This window comes from Colias croceus, chromosome 26 (genome assembly GCF_905220415.1).
Source record: "Colias croceus chromosome 26, ilColCroc2.1".
In the NCBI taxonomy this organism is placed as follows: domain Eukaryota; kingdom Metazoa; phylum Arthropoda; class Insecta; order Lepidoptera; family Pieridae; genus Colias; species Colias croceus.
The window spans coordinates 6,554,765-6,574,236 of NC_059562.1; the positions used below are offsets into that span (position 1 = coordinate 6,554,765).

Below are 19,472 nucleotides of genomic sequence, written 5' to 3' on the forward strand. Positions count from 1 at the left end.
ACAAACATTATCACCATTTACCAAAACCTCTACAATTAATTCCGACATTGCAAAAATATCGAATTCGGATATTCCGCGATCTCCCAGTATCGGAAATCTAACCCTCTGTGACGTGGCCGTTGTCATGACAACGGGCTGCTTTCAAGCTAACTTACAAACACGCGCTGTTTCTTTCTGACGCGCCTGTTAACACGCTAATAAAAGAGACAGATATAATTATCGCGATGCGTTTTCGCTGGGTAAAATCGATATCGCACAAGGCTGGCCGTCGATTAACCGTTCTATGGAATGTCAAAATAATAATGTCATACAACATGAATGCTTTAATGAAAATTGAGCCGCATTTCTACCGTGTTAAGGAGCAATGTAGATTGTGTATTTATTATGATTTACGCATTTTTCGATAAATTGGTGTTTTGTAGGCGCACCGCGTGGTACGAACGATTATATTGATTTTTGCGATCGCTCTGTTCAACTTTTTCGATTTATTGGAGAACGTACATTTCATGCTATAAGTATGATAAGGTATTATTAAATTAAATTAAAATTAAATTAAATATTTATTTATTTTCTCATCACAAATGTACAATCAACACATACATTGTTAATCTATATATCATAATACTAACATTTGTGAGAGACTGGTGCCCGCGATAAGTACAAAATACTTGTGTTACGGGTCACCAGGCCCCCAAGCATTAACAATCACAATCTATCAGATAAACAATGAACGTGAACATTAAATGAGAAAGAATTAATCATAATTAAAGATGGATATATTATAAATTATTTTATAGATGAGATGAAAGGTTAAAATGAATTAATATAGTTAGTGTATAATGTGAGTGTTTGTGTATGTGTGTTAGTGTATGCGTATGTAGGTGAGTGTGTGTGTGTGTGTGTGCGTGTGTGTATGCGTGTGTGAGAGCGTATATATGTGTGATTGAGGGTAGGTGTAGATGCGTTTTTGCGAATTATTAGAATCAAATATGTTAGGTATCTTTTGAAATAAAGTAAAATTGAGTTAAAGTCTTTTCAGCACTGTTATGATGTATCAAAATATGTAATTAAGTATATATACCTAATGCATGAAATTACTATTAATAACATGTTATTTTTTCAAATAAATATTTGGCTATTCTTATTTAAGTAGGTACCTAATAATATAATCGGCACAGTATTCTTTTTAAATGTCTATTCTTTTGTTTTACTTTTTAAGTATAAAGTTATTTGTAAATATTTTCTAAATGCGATTTTATTGGCTTATAGGATGTAAAGTTTTACTTATAACCAGACAAAATAATTAAACAAGTGCGTGTTGGAACATACGCAGTGAAGGGTTCCGTAGTATAAAGCATTGTATAATCACTGCATAGTTTAAAACAACATCGCTGTCACAGTCCCTCCGTCCCTGTATGGATTTTGATGAGGTTTTTACTAAAAGATAGAGCGCAGGTTCTTGTGGAAGATTTTAGTCTATAATTTCTTGTTGTTGTATGTTAATAAATAAATCATTTATTTGCAATTAAACCTAGGTAAAATAATGAATAATATGAAGTAGAGGTAGCTCTATCTCTCTACGCGTACCTGCATCCTTATGTTTATACTAATATTTTTCTACTTAATTGATATTATAAGACTTGCAAAAGTGTGTTTTTCTGTTTATTTGATTCCCTTTCATGTGGCATAGAGCAATTAGCTCTTAACGCAATATGGTACCAAATAATAATTTTTATCTTTGTTGTAGCCCACAACCCTAGGACCTTGTTGTTCCGCCGAGTAGCAGGGCGTCCTACGTCTACGTCTACAGTCGGGATAATTGTATCTTATAGAAGACGCTGAAGATATTGAAAGGGAAGTATTGGATGTCAAAAAATACATGAATGGAGGTGAAGTTAAAAAACCCAACTTTTCATTAAATTTATTAATTTCATAGCTGAAAACAACGCTACAGATTGAAGAGCGAAATAAAGGAAATTGAAACAATGTTTAAGATGTGCAATGTCTATCTCGATGCTATAAAAGGATCGTGCTACGAATTTTTACACGGGCAGCTTTAGTGAAAAACCGCAATTTTCACAGCACAGCAAGCTGCAAGACATCCTCGCACGACATTTTTCCATCTCACATGGTGGAAACGCAGCCTAAAGATAAGCCGAAAGATCTACACATGGATTTGAATTTTGATAATAATTTTATTGTTAATGTGAATAAAAATGTTCAATTATGTTGGCTTTTTATTTTTAATCCATTCATCGTATAAATTCTCTCATTTCTCTGCGAAGTCGTGTTAGTTGCTTGCACAACTTATACCTACCTACCTCAAGAACGGCTGAACGGATTTGCATGATTTTTGGCTTGTTGGATTTGTGTCTTTTGCCTTATATTAAATTCGTGATGCAACGTGTCAAAAGTTACGGTTTATTAGTTTTTGAATGTATTGTTTTCTACAGTGTAGGTACTAGTTATGTATGTACCTACTAGGCACTAGGATGTTAAAATAGAGACTATTAGAAGATTATTTAAAATTTACAAATTTTAGCTATGATGCATTGATTTAATTTATTGTCTTCAACTATTATTATGTAGTCATTATTAAAATCGGTCCAGCCGTTTAGAAGGAATTAAGTGACATAAATATTGTCTTTATGTATTTCATGTTAATTTCTGTGTCGATGGGTGGTATGCGAACGTGGAATATTTCATATAGGTTTTATTCCTTAGTATCCAATATATCCATACTAATATTATAAATGCGAAAGAAACTCTTTCTGTCTGTCTGTCTGTTACTCAATAACGCCTAAACTACTGAACCAATTTTCATGAAATTTAGTATGGAGATATTTTGATACCCGAGAAAGGACATAGGCTACTTTTTATCCCGGGAAAATTACGCAATCCCGGAAATCCCAAGGGAACGGGAACTATGCGGGTTTTTCTTTTACTGCGCGGGCGAAGCCGTGGGCGGAAACGTAGTTACCTATACAAAAACTATTTAAATACCTTTCTGGTTCTAAGTACGATCCACCTTCACGATTCACATTCTTCTTTAGTGTTACGATCGTAATTTTAATCTATGCAAGATTAAAATTAAAATCGTCAAAATAAATAGTAACAGGAAATATATTGCTGGCCAGTAGTAGGTAGTATCTGAATATTAATTCCTAAAAATGTTTAATAAAAACAGAAAGCAGCAGCGAAACAGAAATAAAAGAATGTTTCTCTTCTCTGGCTTTATAAAATTATGTAAAATTTATCTCCGACAAATTTTAAATACGCTAAAGTTTAAGCCTTTTTTGAGTATTAGGTAAGTACTTACAGCATCGAAACTTAACCCTTAGCAGGTATCGTGGGTCAAATTTGTCCCAGAAGCGAACTTTTTCGGTTATAATTCTTTAAATATTTATGCAACGACTGTGCGCTTCTAAGTATTCTCAGTGCGTCGCTAGCTGCAGCGGGGGGTAGATGTGCAGAACTGTGACTATCTTAGGAGCGGAGGTAAGTAGCTTTCTGGGTCACGTTCGACCCACGACACCAAATAAGTAACTTTTTTCACTGAGTGTAATTACTTACTTTTTGGTTTTATTGTTTATTTGTACTACATTGGAGTGCTTTTTGAACGACAGACAAATCGAGGAGTCGATGAACGACTTAAGTGATGATTTGGAATTGAAAAATGAAAGAATACTAAATGTAAACCAACTTTGTGACGACGAAATCATCAGCGATCGAGACAATCCCTAATCTGTTAGTTGCTTAGAAGACAGTGTATTTGGAGTAAGTTCTGACGACAGTGAAAACGAAGAGGAGATACGAGAATAATAGAACATATACGAGGAACGAAAATACGAGAGATGAGAGTGAAGAAGATGAGGATGATAGTTGATGATAGGAGTCGTTTTGGTTTTGGTTGTCATTTTTTTTATTTTATGCTGATTTCAGAAGCACTTTGTTTTTTTGTTATAATAAAGATATGAGAAGTGCCATAAATATATTTTAGTTAAAGTTTTTCTAACATTTCTATTTTTTTTTTATGTTTTAAGTTCACATTAACCAAAAAGTGCCAACAAATAAGGTTATTTACAAATGCGTGTAAAAGATGATATTTTTTTATATTCTAAAATTAAATAAAGTTAATTTTATAAAAAAAATATATTTTATTTCTTATCTAACCATATTTTATACAAATAATAAAAAAATCTACGTTCTACAACAGATTGTTTGGTATGGGTAGAATTTGATCCACGATACCGGTAGTGTTGCCAAAAAAGGCGATACCAGCTAAGGGTTAAAAACTATAAGCTACTTCTTTACCAAATTTGTAGCACCCTGTATTTTGTAGGAATAGAGGAATTAGGATATAAGGGATATAGCCTATAGGTTCAGTGAGATTCTGTGAAACGTCGACAGGCATAAATAAAACTCAACTAATTGTTTGTTTGTTTGTATTGCATCAACTGTAACACTTTTCAGTTTTCATAGATATTGAGCAAAGTTTACCTACATTATTATAATTGCTCGTATATCTGCGCCAAACTGTTTAATTAATTGTATTAAAAAGGCATTTAAAAAACTTATATTTTGTGCAATTTTTGTGCGACGTAACCTTGTAAAGGCGTCAAGAGTTAGTTTCTTCTACCACTAGATGGCGTTGTTATAAAAGCGTTAAATAATATGTACATTATTTTTTGTTTGAAATACGTAAAATAAACAAAGATACATTTTGTGTATTATGTTTGTTTATGTAATTATGAAACTTAATAAATAAAGGTATTTTGTTAAATAAAAATGTATAGCTTATTATATAAACAACTTAGCGCAATATACGGGCATAACAACGCATGCTATGTCAAAATGCTCCACCTCCTGACAATACACACACAGCACGAATGTGCCTTTCATATTTGTTTTAAGCTTTAAGCACCAATTTTCTTTATAACAAGTCGTTCGAAATAATTAAACGACTAAAATTCTATAAATATCTTACTATGTATAGGTTAAAAATACATGTTATAACATTTTTACAAGTCTATCCTTAGTTTAATTCACATGAAAATCAAACAACTTATAAATTATAAACGTTTTGGTGTTCTTAGTTTCCTTCAATTCACTTTGGAATAAGTCATTTGATTTAACATGCACGGTAATTAACACAAGTATGAAAAAAACATAAAAATAATCAATAAAACATCTAAAAATAATGGTAAGGACAAACAAATGATAATCTTAATTCTCTACTTTTAATTTTACAAATGAAAATTATAAATACACTCCAAAATATATTTACAGACGAAAGAAATTGTGACTGACACAACGGTACACTTAAAAAATAATTAATAAATTCGCTACACAATTCATAATTGCACGATTAAATTGACAAACTAACAAAATTCATAACTAGGAGTATTTCTCTAACGGTTAATTATCCTTAATTAATCTTTATTTACGTATGTATGTTATTTAATTTCAGAAATCCAAAACTTATAAAGACGGATTTTTGTTTCTTTATAAATATATTTGTTAGAAATGAACGTGCTCGAAACACGAGCGTCAATTGATAATAATGTAAAAAAGCATCGCGGGAATTAAAAGGTAGAGGGTCTAGTCGAAATAAAAGCGAGCCTAATCGAAGTCGCATAGATTAAGATATACACGTCAGTAAAATATACACTGGTAAATGGGTACAATGTAGGTAAGTACTAAAATTATAGAATATATTAGAAGTATTTATTAATCAGCGAAACTACGCGTAGAAGCGTTACTTAATCGTAAGATAATATTAAGACGAGGTTTTCAACTCTGGATTCGAAATAAAATTCCAGACTGCTGGGTGCCCAGTACACAATGTCAAACAGTGGAACTTTCGTATAATCGAGGAGAGAAATCAAACGAGAAACAATCGGACAGTAAGTCACAAATCAGCACAGGTAATACGAAATTGGTAGATTCTTAAGCCTTCGCAGAAATGAACTCTAATAATGAATGTACAAGTTTCAGGCTTTCAAAATAACGTTAATTATTTATTTCTAGTTAGCACGTTGTATAGAACGCATCATAAATATACAATATTGTTGTATCTAAGGCACATAATGTTTAGGCTTTCAATTATTACTCCATATCGTAACAATGGTGCTAATTAAAAATTAGAACAAGTCTGTGCTGTGACAAACGCATCGTTTCCGAATCCACACGAGCCGTCACAAACGCACGCTTGCCGCATGACGTTTGTCACACGCACACGCTATTGCAAAGCTATTAATAAAATACTACTGAATCTACAGACACTGTCAATAAAAAAGTTAACATCTCTCTGATTCCCTTACGCATCCCTTTGTCATAAACAAATGCATTTCATACAACATGTATCGTTCTGTTAAATCTATCCTTCCGCCGTGGCTCTAGCGAGCGTCGTAGCCAATCATACAAAACAACTATTTCAATATAAGACACGTCCAGAATGAACAATTTTAATCACAGTCTAGAATATTCGGCACCAATGAGCGTTTAAATTCGTCACAAACAGACTTCACTCCAATGTTAGCCTCTCCGATTATAACACGACGAAATTGTGGTGGTAACCCGAACGAACGTTAAGCCTTACGTGACGTCACTATTAAATTTTCTGGTATAATCTCTAATGTCTATAGCTAGCAATTGACTAATTCTTCGCTCCCTAGATGAACTAATATAGCTGTAGTATAGTATATAATCTATAGTCTGTGAACAGCTACATATAAATTGTACCAAACTGCTTAAACACGGAACTCAGTTCCCTCTCTATAGAAAAAATATTGCGTGTCAAATACCATTGAACTACGTCAGTATCAATTTCTAGCTTAACTAAAGCTGATTCGTAATAATAATTTATTGCTTTTCGATTATTGCTATGTATCTATACTATACTAATTATAAAAGGGCAACCGAATAAAAATCTCAGAACGTAAATGGCATCAGCCTGTATACATGGCACCTAACGGATTATATAATCCTTTATTTACACGCCAATTCAATATTAGTCGAGTCGAGTATACTATCACAAATAGTTCATGAGTCAAATTTTTATTTTTAGTCTGTAGAAAAATTAATTTTGCAAGCACTGTGTGTATGTAGTCTTAGCGGAAATTGGCGTGCAAATAAAAGACACATATAAAAATTTTAGGAACCTAATAGTTGACATCAAAACCATATGACTGAAAAATCAGGTAGCGTGCCTTGTCAAGTATGAGAAAGATTTATTATTTTACGAATCATTTCATTAAATATATTCTCTCGCTGTTGTATGAAGACTACGCTTACAATTTTAAAAACTCTTATTTTCATCAAGTTCTGGCGCTATAATTTGTGTTATAGTATTGAGTGAGTCTATCGTAAATTTTTCTTTGCACATTCCTTTTTTCGCGCTAATTTTGACGGGTTAGAATAACCACTATTTTTTATCTGTAGATTACAGACCGATCAAGCGAAGCTAAAAAAATTAATTCGAATTTCAAAAATATGACGATTCAATTTTTTTATTGTTCTTTTTTTAATTCAAATCGAAGGCACACCACTTGATTAAACACACTACTGAATTCTGCCAACGCATCCTTATTCTATGAAACTGTGTATATATATTTATACTTTATCATGTAATTTGGCCACAGTTACCCCTTACTAATAAATGTAAGGGGGTCTCTATAAATGTAAATATTTTCTTTAATTTAAGTATTAATTTACATTGTTAATCTAATGACTAGCTTCTTTCGTATGGCCACGGGATTGCGATGATAAATTGAAAATATTTTTTTCGAAAGTAAGTATAAAAAGCTCTAACGGTGTTTTGCGTTTAGAAATGTTGGGTATGCCATATTGTATGTATAATTTATAAGATAGAAAAAACTGGAACACAGCAAATATTCAAATAACATAATGTAATTTCAATAAGAGACAAAAAAAGGATACAAACTAAACTCGTATTATACGGTTTTTAATGTCTTAAAATCGCTTAGGTATAGTTTTTTTTTTGTTCTCTAGTACGACAAACCCAACACTCCGCTCACAAAACATCCCTACACAAACAATAATCGGATGGATTGATGAACACTACAATTATAAGTCCTATAATAAAGTTATCATACTTTACGAAAGGCACCTATATGTCCCTCGACACACGTCGATCTACCAGAAGCAACTTCTTATCGTCATCAATCCGAAAACAACCATTTTATTACAACTAACAAGCAATTAACATTCCCTAATTTATTATAAAGTCACACAGCTACCGCTCTAGAGGTACACTGCAAACCTCCTCCCAGGTCATCGGATTGACAAACGATCAAAAATTGACAACCATTTCTAAATATACAACTAAACTAAATTCATAAGCAAGGCTCGTCTTTCATAAATCGTTCAATAAGTTAAAAAAAATCTCAATAAAACATTAGACTTATCTATTCTTTTAAACAACGAAATGAAAACAACGTATCACACTTTCAATCGATTATTGGAAGCATCAAACTGCCTTACAGGTCAGCGAAACAATGATAGAAGCGGCATCGTTCAATATTCACTAAATTACTGGAAGGCTTTCGTCATATTCGTCATATTCTATAAAAATATTAGAATATAATTGTTTTTTATAACTTTCATAACAGATTTACCAGTTATTAAAATAGTCCACTAGATGGCGTTACAAATAAATAGGTGACGTCTGTACAAAGTCACGGAACTAAACTACATGCCAACATAATATGTACACTACGTAGAAAAAATTATTCTGTACAGCGAATAAATTTTATTGTCAAAAATGAAAATGTTCGATGTTCGAATTCCGTTTGAAATTCGAATCAGAGGGCGCGGTGCGGGACGGGCCGCCAGTGCGGGAGGGGCGCGGGGGTCCACCGGAGCACAGTCGCGGCCGAGCCGTCGGCCGGGGCGGACGCGTCCCCCGCCTGCGAGCATCACGGCGAGCGCAGGTCCGGCGCCTTGTCCGGCGCGATGTCGTCCGTGTCCACCACCGACTGGACGTTGCTCCCGGTCGTGTCCATGGCCGTCGTGTCTGATGTTATCACGTTCGAGTGGAAGAAACGCTCTGTGAACACAAAGTTACCGACTTTGAATGGATAGGCATCGTGTGCCTATGATGAGTTGTACAGATACATTGTGAATATAAACTAGTTATAATCTAATTTCTATCTACTCAAATATGTTTGTTGTAACATTTACTACTTATGTACGAGGTTTATACCTCGTATAATTCTCTATTAACAAAACTTTATTGATAAGTACCGTCATCTAGAAGCACCACGTGATCTGTGCCCGTCGGAGCTGTCATTATATTGAATTCTTCTTCTAATGTTGGGAATGGGGCGTTCCACCTGAAATTTTGAAGAACAAATAAGTTAAAAATAAATTAAAATGCGTAAATAAGATATTACATACTAATATACTATTACACTTTATTGAAATGAATTTTTCAATAAAAATACGGGTAGTTGAAAATTTGACGTTTGCCTCGAAATAACTTGATTGAGTTAACCTGTGTCTTAGCTTGAACATCAGTCATCAACGAATTAGAAATTAGCTTAAAGTTTTTTCTGTGACTTAGTTAACCTATATTTTATAAGCCACTCACCTTGGCGGAGCCCTAGGCGGCTGTCTGGGCGCGTAGAGGCCAAGCCCTCCGGGAGGGGACCCGCCCCCACCACCGGACACTACCGCACCCCCGCCTAGCGAACCGTAGCTGAACACCTGAGAAATATGGAATAAATAAGTTCTGCGTACTTTTTTTGTAACATTTGTAAATTATTATTTTTGATAACTACTGTGAAAAGCGCAGTTAAAATTAGTTTATCGATGAAGATTACATATGTATTTTACTCTTGCCTCCAATTTCTTTTAACTTTTTCCATTACCAGTTTTGTTTTTACGACTTTTACATTTACAACGTTATAGACAAAAGTTATAGATGACTTTAACTTATACTCGTTTTTACTTGTACCACTTTTACGTTTACTTTTACCTCTTCACTTGTATCATTTATCTTTTACCACTTTATTTTCACCACTATCACTTTTACCATGACTTTTACCTTCACTTTTACCACCATTTTACCACCACTTTTACCATGACTTTTACCATCACTTTTACCACCACTTTCGCCACTTTGACCCTTACCTGCTGCGGCTGCGAATGGAAGTGGTTGAAGTGCGAGATGGGGGGATGACACTCGCGGTAGGGGTGCGGGGAGCGGCGCCGCGGGGACCCGCTCGGGGACCGCACCTCGGGGGACGGGGAGCCCACGCCTGCGCCCAGCTCACTCGCTACAAAGTGTAATGGGTTTATTTTACTACAATTACTACACAATGAATAAACAGCCACGAAATGAGATGTTTCAGAAATGTTTTTTGCAAAGCCATTTATTTATTAACATACTAGCTTTCCAACCGCGGCATCGCCCGCGCAGTCAAAGAAAAACCCGCATAGTTCCCATTCCCGTAGGATTTCCGGGATAAAACCTATCCTATGTCCTTTCTCGGGTATCAAAATATCTCTATACCAAGTTTCATGCAAATTGGTTCAGTAGTTAAGGCATGATTGAGTAACAGACAGACAGAGTTACTTTCGCATTTATAATATTAAGTATGGATTAGCTTCACCTGTATGTTTATAGGTAGCCCTTTAGACACTATTTTGACTCGCTTTAAACGGGCAGATTGAATTCTTATTTTGTACAATTATCAAGGATCGGTGAATATACAATTTCAAGAGTTTCAGCATGTTTTTTTGTTTTTAACTACATTAATTATTTTACAAGGTTTTAGTGCGTCAACGACTAAATTAAATAATCTAAATCTCACCAGTAGATCTAATTATCGCGACAGGTCTGGCCATGGGTGGTAAAGGTGGTGGGGGTAACATCGAGCTGCTGAAATACGCTGGCTTTGGACTCCTGGATAAACTGTGTACCTGGAAATCATTATAAAATGGTATTTTAATTAAGGAATTATATAATGTGATGACGATTAATGGTTTAGAGTAATATTTCATTTTTAAAGGCAGAGAGAAAAATGATATTTTTTTATCTTTATGTCTGTATATGGTAAGCTAAAAATATATGAGTAAATTATGGAAAAAAATAATCGAATTTTACAGCCTATTGAGAATTATTCTGAAAATAAAATCCTATCAAATCATTCCATTTTTATTACACTCAAATTAAAAAAAAATACATTAAATATCAAAATCCAGATAGAGAAAATATATAAGCCATGCAGTATGTTAATATAACTTTACAAAGAAACACATATAACTTGAAAAAACAACAAAAAATGTACAAAAAGCCCACTAACTTGTAACTGCTGAACATCAGTGGGCGGCTCCTGGCACACGAACGTGACGAAGTCGCCGAGCGAGTCCTGCGGCGTGCTGTCGTACTTGCTCGAGTGTTGGTTCGATAGCGCTTCTGATGCTAGAATTAATAATTTATTGTCTTAACTGAAGTTACAATTTGTTATCATCACTACATAGTATAAAATAAAGTTGCTTTCTCGGTCCCTATGTCCCTATGTATGCTTAAACTACGCAACGGATTTTGATGCTTTTTTTTTTAATAGATAGAGTGATTCAAGAGGAAGGTTTTAGTATATAATTTATTATGTTTTAGACAAAGCGGGCGAAGCCGCGGGCGGAAAGCTAGTTATTTATAATCTATAAGTAAATAGTGTTTATGCATCCTTACAAATCCTTACAAACCACAGTACAATATTCGACCGAAAATTATGTATCAAATTGTAAGCGGATTTTGAACTGAAACTTTACTAGGCGCGTTGAGAGTAAAAATTTATGGTCGCGTCATGGCAATACCGTCATGTCATGGAGTGAAGCGACGATTTTGGGATCTTTGAATCTTTGTAAAGAAGTTTCACTGGCACATGTGTTCAGCACACACGCTTTTTTCAGTGTTTACAGATTCACAGTAACATTTCCAATCAGAAAAAGCATGAAATATGCTTCTTCATATATTATAAAACTATTTAGCGCTAAAACAACATTATTTAACAACTTTTTATCTACCCACATATTTATTTTTTATACTTCATCTTTTCCACCACTAGATGGCACTAAAATAAAATTATTTATAATCTGTATTTAATTAAAAACTTACAAGTAGGATGTGTATCTGTGGGAGGTGGTGCGTGTTGGTAGAATATTGTGTTTGAAGGCACTAGCGGCGCCTGCGCAGCGCTCAGACTCGCAGAACTGTGCGGAATACCTGGAAAATATGATAATTACAATAAAAATTTAACAGAAAATCTAATGTAGGTAAATATAGTTAGATTTGTTTGAATGTTGTAATAGGATAATTTTGGAACAAAATTATAAAACTACGTTAGATTCGCGGGATTACACACGGACATAAAATAGTTTAAGTGCTAGTAGAGCAGACTATAATATATTATAAGTAGAGCAGACTGTAATATATTATACGCTTTTTATATCTTATACGTATAGAAAGCCTAACAAAAACTTCATTAATATAGAAATATTGCTAGATTGAACGATATGTTTAAAAATTCATAATTCTGTATTTACATTAACTGCACTGGTCACCTAGAATGTTAATTTTTGTTCAGATAAACATCTACATTTGAAAAGAAATACAAATAGCGATAAATCTTTTATGCATTTTCATACCTTTCTATATTTTTGTAATTTTTTATCATAATTTTCAGTTTAAGATTTAGCAAGCAGTAATTTCTTTTCTTTCATTCTACCAACACAAAACTTCAAAAACATAACCATTTAAGTACAAACAGCATTATAATGCATCCAAAACACTAATTACAACCAAACACCGTACATTAACCTTTACATCAACTATCACTGAATCACACGCACGCTATATATAGCGACCTACGCGGTGTGCATAAATAACTTTATAGTCCAAGAGCCGGATTGAGTTACGCTTAGTAAAAACTATCTGCATAAGAATGACAATAGGATATTTCACCGCGGTGAAAAGTAGTAGGTACTCTCCAGCCGCCTAATTATCTCCAGACATAAAAATATATAAAATCGTCGATTCCTACACAAGACTGATCACAGTTGTCCATAAAGGAACAATGAAAGATTAAAAATATAACAGCGTAGTTTTCTGATTCCAAAACATAAAGTCGAATGATATTGTATACAGAGAAGTAATAATTATATTAATATTTTATATAGAGAAGTAATTTACATAAGCTTCGTGATGTAGGTAGAAAATGTATGTAATGTAGTGCAAAATATCTAAAATCTGTCAAAGGATCGTACAATACGGCCATGTATGCAGTTTACAAAGAATAAAGTCATATTAATTTTAATGTAATATTCTGTTAATCTGCATCTAATGAATATTAATATTGCATAAAACAATTGAGAACTTACTATAGGCTACACGTGCACTTAACGTTTTCTAAAAATAACAAATAAAATACGCAAATAATTTTTGTAATCAGATCTCGTACTTTAATATTTTCATTGTTTATTATTTAATTGTTTTCGAACACTTACATTTTTAGACGCATGTTATGAATATTATGATCGATCATTCATTAAATTGATTTTATAAATGGCGAGTTAAATGCTTATAAACAATTAATCTTTTATTAAGGAGAACACAAGTTTGAATCGAATAAGTATCATATTTTCTATGTGTGTTCAGTAGGTATTCATTATAAATATTTTTTTTAAATAAAGGATGTATACGAGAATACGTAAAAATTTTGATGAACAAATGTTATACACAACAAAGTTTTTAAAATTATGATGTTTTTTTGCAGTAGGATTACTACCCGGACATTTTTATAGTGTTTTTTTTTTGTATACAATAGTGTAGCGTATTTTTTACAGTGTAAACCCCAAAAAATCTCGAACCAGGGCTGTGCCTAACTTTTTAACAAGGTACGGTGGACAAAAAAATCAAAAACAAAAAAAAACATTTTTTTAAAGTACGGTGCACAAAACACACAAAAAAGCTATATCTAACTCACTAAAGCACTGTCCAACAAGCATGGTGGATGGGGTGCCTCTATCCGCGGGCGGCTCGAAGGCGGGCGGCGCCGGGCTGTTGTACCCGTAGTATGTCGACTCCAGTTTGATGCCGCCGCCTGAACCGCTCGGCGACTCCGAACCGGTCTCTTGGAGGATTGATGCTGGAGTAGATTATTTTTTTAATTAATAGTATGTTTCTCAGTGTTGTTTAGTTCAGAACTCAGCAAAGGTTACAGAAGCATAATTTTTAATAGTTAAAGATAAAGAAACACATTAAAATGTACTAAAGTGCTTGCAGTCCGTGTAAAATAGAGCAATTAAAAAATACAAAGAAATTAGCAATAGATTATAAATCATTAAGCATCCATTATAATCTCATATTATACAGAGATAAACAAAACTTTAAATGATATTCAAACACATACCTTTTGACAATTTCCATAATTCCTTTGACGAGAAGACGCCGGTCGCTAGAATAATATCGTTGCATATAACACCATTGTACGGATTGTGGGTATAGCCTGAAAGCCACGAATCCACACATTATGGCTTATATACTACTTAGTTAATGTGACGTCACCTCCAAGTATAACCCGCGCCAATTAACAATCGATTCAAAAATGGTAAACTTAAATCGATCATTTATTGGGGCGGATTATATTATAACTTGTGATAAAAGGTGATGAAATAGTGAATAATTTAAAATTTTCATCACCTTTCTTTAACAAAGAGAAGGGACATAAATTACTATTTACATTCCATTGCTATTTCACAATGAAATTATAAATAACAGACTATTTTAAAAAGAGGTTACACTAAATATTTTCTTAAACTAGGTCATGATCATAAGAATTACTTAGAGTAGTAAAAACTATAGTGGATGGAATTATACCAAATAGATCAAAAATGTATACCATTATACCAAATTTCATATAATCAATCAACAAACAACAACAAAATCACAAAAAGGTATTTGTGCTCTTTTAAAAATTTTAGTAGTCAACAGTTGAACATAGGTTCAAAACCTATTATATTTGCCTTATTGCAATTTGAAAATATGTATTACATGAAACTCGCGCCAAAAATAAATTTAAGAAAAATACACGAATGAAAATTGCTCGCATTTTTTCTCACTCACACATTAATAAAAAAAAGAATGCAATCACACTCGATTACAAGAAGCTTATATCTAATACACTGGAGATTGCACTATGGACGTTGACTTGTCACGGGAAGGTATGACCTTGAATGACGCCTGGTTGTTCCTTCATCCCTTTCACACCAACTTGCCAAGTTAGGTGTGAAAGGGACAAAAAACAACCAGGCGTCCATAGTGCAATCTCCAGTGTATTAGATTTAAGCTTCTTGCTCGATTATTAAGCATTTTTTTTAAACAAGCAGAGATAACAAAATACTATCATTGAATTTTAAAAGAGCACAGATTAAATAGAAAGAGAAGGAACACCAACTACAGATAATCAAATTATTTGATCAAATTCATAAGCATGAGTGTGGGTGCAAGCCAATGGGGTTTAATGCACGAAAATAACTTACTAAATGTGCAAACACCAATCAATTTCGCTACAGTACTGAGAATGATTTTTAATGAAAACATACAATGGAAACATAATATAAGCACAGCTCTGAAAAACATAAATTTTTGCTTAAATTTGTAAATTTTTGCGGAAAAAAACTTGATTTAAATATGAAATAAAATTAATGCGACTAATAATTATAAATAATATAGAAACAAAGACGTAACTTCTCGTATCTCGAATATAGCGCAGGGTCGAGATGATAAATTTCTTTCTGATTTAATTACAAAAATATATAAACACAAAAACTTGCGCTATAAATGCGAAAATCATGTGAAGATTTATGTGGAATAGTTTTAGTAAGTTTTCTGAACCAATAAATTAAAACGTGGAGCAAACTATTAATCTATTATATAAAAATAAAAGGTAATGTTGGGATAGATAAAGAATCTAATTACATACATAACTACTTACGCTACAATACTTTTTACTTAATACTGTTGCAAAAAATGGTTTTCTTTTTTGACTAAAAATGAAAATTAAGTTGATGTCTTAAGAAAATACGAATTACGTATCGAAAAGATCTATAATAACAATTGTTAGGAATATATACTTTATTTTAACTACTATAGATTAAAAATCTCGTACAGATGTTAATAGAAATAGATAAAAGCTTAATAAACAAAATTGTTACATGCAAAATAAACAACATAGATCAAGCGGTGGTTGCAATATAATAGTAATTTTATAGAAATTTAACTATTAATCCCATGAATGTACTATGTACTGTATATTACAATATGTAATTATTTTAATGTATACCTACAAACATTGTATAATTATAAAGTTGTTACATTATTCGGAACTATATCCATGTACCAATTAGTATTTACAGGTATAAACCTGCCAAAACGTTTCCTCACTCTATTATCACAAAAAAATTAAAATAATCCCAAGATCATTTTGTTTTTAAAATTTGCAACCACCTCTCCAACTATAAGCGTGCGAAAACTCATTCTCAGTGACCGTAACGGATACGACACGACACGACACCGACTCTAGTCGGATTTACCTTTATTTTTTGCCTCATGTTCATTCTCTTTATCCCTAGGGGGGTGAGGCGAAAGGGAGCCGCTTAGAATATCTGAAACATTCCCATTTGATACTATAACATGCATTTAACGTAATATATAGACTAATAGAGATTAAAGGCTTCATAACATTTTTAAACTTTATAACAGAGAGGTTTTGAAACGTTGAATATCGTCGTTTAATAAAGAGGGAAAGAGTATTGGCTGTTAATTGAATGGCTAGTTCAATTCAATAAATGTTCACTAGATTTAGTTTTGTGTGCGACATAATATATCTATACTTATTGAAGAGAAACTTCTTTATCGGGGTTGGAAAACAATTTAGTGTAACATTTTTTCGTTACGCGTGACATTTTTCCGTTACGCGCAATCTTTTTTTTATCCCTACTATGCGTGATTCGACGTATTTTTGTAAAGTAGCATATAGTTTTTATTTTTTGAAAAATATGGTCATAAAGAAGTTTCACTTCTTACGTGTGTACACTAACACACGCACACATTTTTTTTAAATAAGAAATGATATGGCTGAATGCTGGTATTGTAATTCATAATATTGTCCATAGATCACATTTTAAATCCGTTTTGAAGTCGTTAATATTCAGTAGCATTTCCTTGTATTATTCTCAAGGTTTTACATCTTATTTTATGTACAGATAGCATATTTTTGAATGTCATTACAATTTATAGTACTTATTATTTATCTCAAAATGAAACTTGAATCAAAGAATTGTATAACATAGAATATACAATCTGTACTAATATTATCTAGTATTATCTAAGTATGTTGTACTTTTAATGTCTCGTCTCGTTTTTGTCAATATTCTTTTGCAAATGTTACTTGTTAGTTGTTACATCTCCCTCTTTTTATAATCTTTGTTATACGTTGAATAAGAATGCATGTATTTTGCTACGTGATAGTTTATTTATCTATGTCGTAACTAATAACAAGGACAAAAGCACCAACTTTTAATTCCCAAACAATTTTCAATTTTAAGTTTCATTAAAAACGATGTTAATAAAGTTACAAGTTTTAAGATCCAAGTATTTGTAATACATAAACAGGAATCAAAATAAAAACCCAAAAAATATTAATTCCATATATCTACTGCGTTATAATTGTGAAGCGCATATTTTATTCAGCCCATGGTATATTTTGAAACAAAAAACATCCTTTCTTCAATAAAAACTTGCAACAAAATTGAAATTGTCTGAGAATCTTAATCTGACCGCGAAAACATAAACGGCCTAAGTGACCATTTAACACCATTTGGCCATTTTGCTTCTCTTAAAAACAGATTTTTTAATTTGGCGACGATAACCAATGTTTACTAACAAAATATACGTCATTGTACCCGTAGAATCCACTAACAATTATCAACAATGTCACTCAGGCCATTTATGCCCTCACAGTCTTCTTTAACAAAAATAAAGAGCGAGAGACCTGGCAGACCGCTCCCATTACCATAGCTATTGATGAAGTTGGCTAGATACAGGTCCAGTTCTCGGACCGACACGTTGATGTGGTAGGGGTTCACGCAGAGACCGGGCTGCGTGCACTCTGGGTGCTTCTCCAGCCTCTCCCCGTCTGTGCTCTCTAGCGGTATCGCTTTGAACAGAATCACCATTACTAGGTCCAGACGCCACACCTGGAATGTGAGGATATTCTGTAGAGAAATGCTAACTTTTGAAGGTGGTGTGAATAATCCGGAGAAACAGGTTAAATTGGATTGACAAGTATGGCAGAATTCTATGCAACTGTTATGGCCAAGATACATTGAATGGATAATTTCAGGAGTGAATTATGATAGTTATAGCTATACCATTGTGGATATTGTCAATGTTTGTAAATGTAAAAATTGTCAACGTTTGTAAATAAATATTCTTTGGTAGAGTTCGTTGAACAATCTTAGGTCAAAATAAGTTAAAGTATTGGTATTGTTGGATTCGGCGGTTTATCTCCTTCTCGAAATTGGATTTACCTAGCTGGATCGTTTGTCCCAGGTATATATATTCCTTGACAATTTCGAGTTCACAGCATCCCAGAGAGACAGGTTTAGCTTCGATGTGGGCATTGAACATAATCTTTGTTTTATCCATATTCATCTTTAGGCCTACCTGTTGAGATACTTTATGGAGGTCTTCTAGCATTTTCTTCAGGTCATCAAGAGATTCCGCCATGAGAACTATATCGTCTGCAAACCGAAGATGAGAGAGATATCGCCCATTGATGTTTATCCCTGATTCTTTCCAATCCAGAAGCTTGAAGATGTCTTCTAAGGTGGCAGTGAAGAGCTTGGGTGAGATCACGTCTCCTTGTCGTACGCCTTTTCGTATAGGGATTGATTTTGTGTTCTGGTCTTGGAGACGGACTGTCATATTGGCCTTGTTATATAATCCTCTCAGTACTTCGATATACCTAGTATCTATTCTGCATCGTTGAAGAGCCTGAAGTACAGCCCAGGTTTCCACCGAATCAAACGCTTTCTGGTAGTCCACGAATGCTAAACAGAGCGGCAGATTATACTCTTCGTACTTCTGTATAATCTGCCGCAGCGTGTGGATATGATCCATGGTACTAAATGATTTGCGGAAACCGGCTTGCTCGGGAGGCTGGGAGTCATCCAATTTTCGTGTTATGCGGTTTGTCAAAATTCTGGAAAAAAGCTTGTATATGTGGCTCAAAAGTGAGATAGGTCTATAATTTTTTAGGAGTGTCTTATCACCCTTCTTGAAAAACAAAACCACTACGCTTTTGCTCCACGACTCTGGTGGGGTAGCGTTCAGGATAACGGAATTGAATAACCTTTGTAGGACTTGTAGTATTGGTTTTCCA

General features: G+C 33.5%; 1 protein-coding gene across 7 annotated transcripts in view; it reads right to left on the minus strand.

The window, feature by feature from the left end:
• Positions 1-4,428: 4,428 nt before the first annotated feature.
• Positions 4,429-19,472, minus strand: part of LOC123703462 (nuclear factor 1 B-type) — a 53,055-nt gene continuing 38,011 nt past the window's right edge. Inside the window, exons 4-14 of one of the 7 annotated variants that reach the window (XM_045651459.1) lie at positions 18,102-18,285; positions 16,621-16,692; positions 14,439-14,483; positions 14,013-14,174; positions 12,146-12,253; positions 11,331-11,449; positions 10,839-10,947; positions 10,156-10,301; positions 9,614-9,729; positions 9,268-9,356; positions 4,429-9,091 (exon numbers count right to left, since the gene is read on the minus strand). In XM_045651459.1, the coding sequence (XP_045507415.1) occupies positions 8,940-9,091; positions 9,268-9,356; positions 9,614-9,729; positions 10,156-10,301; positions 10,839-10,947; positions 11,331-11,449; positions 12,146-12,253; positions 14,013-14,174; positions 14,439-14,483; positions 16,621-16,692; positions 18,102-18,285 (1,302 nt within the window). In that variant the 3' untranslated portion in view covers positions 4,429-8,939. Of the gene's footprint in view, positions 9,092-9,267; positions 9,357-9,613; positions 9,730-10,155; positions 10,302-10,838; positions 10,948-11,330; positions 11,450-12,145; positions 12,254-14,012; positions 14,175-14,438; positions 14,535-16,620; positions 16,693-18,080; positions 18,286-19,472 lie in introns of all 7 variants that reach the window. The other 6 variants (XM_045651461.1, XM_045651456.1, XM_045651458.1 and 3 more) reach the window with 6 other exon arrangements.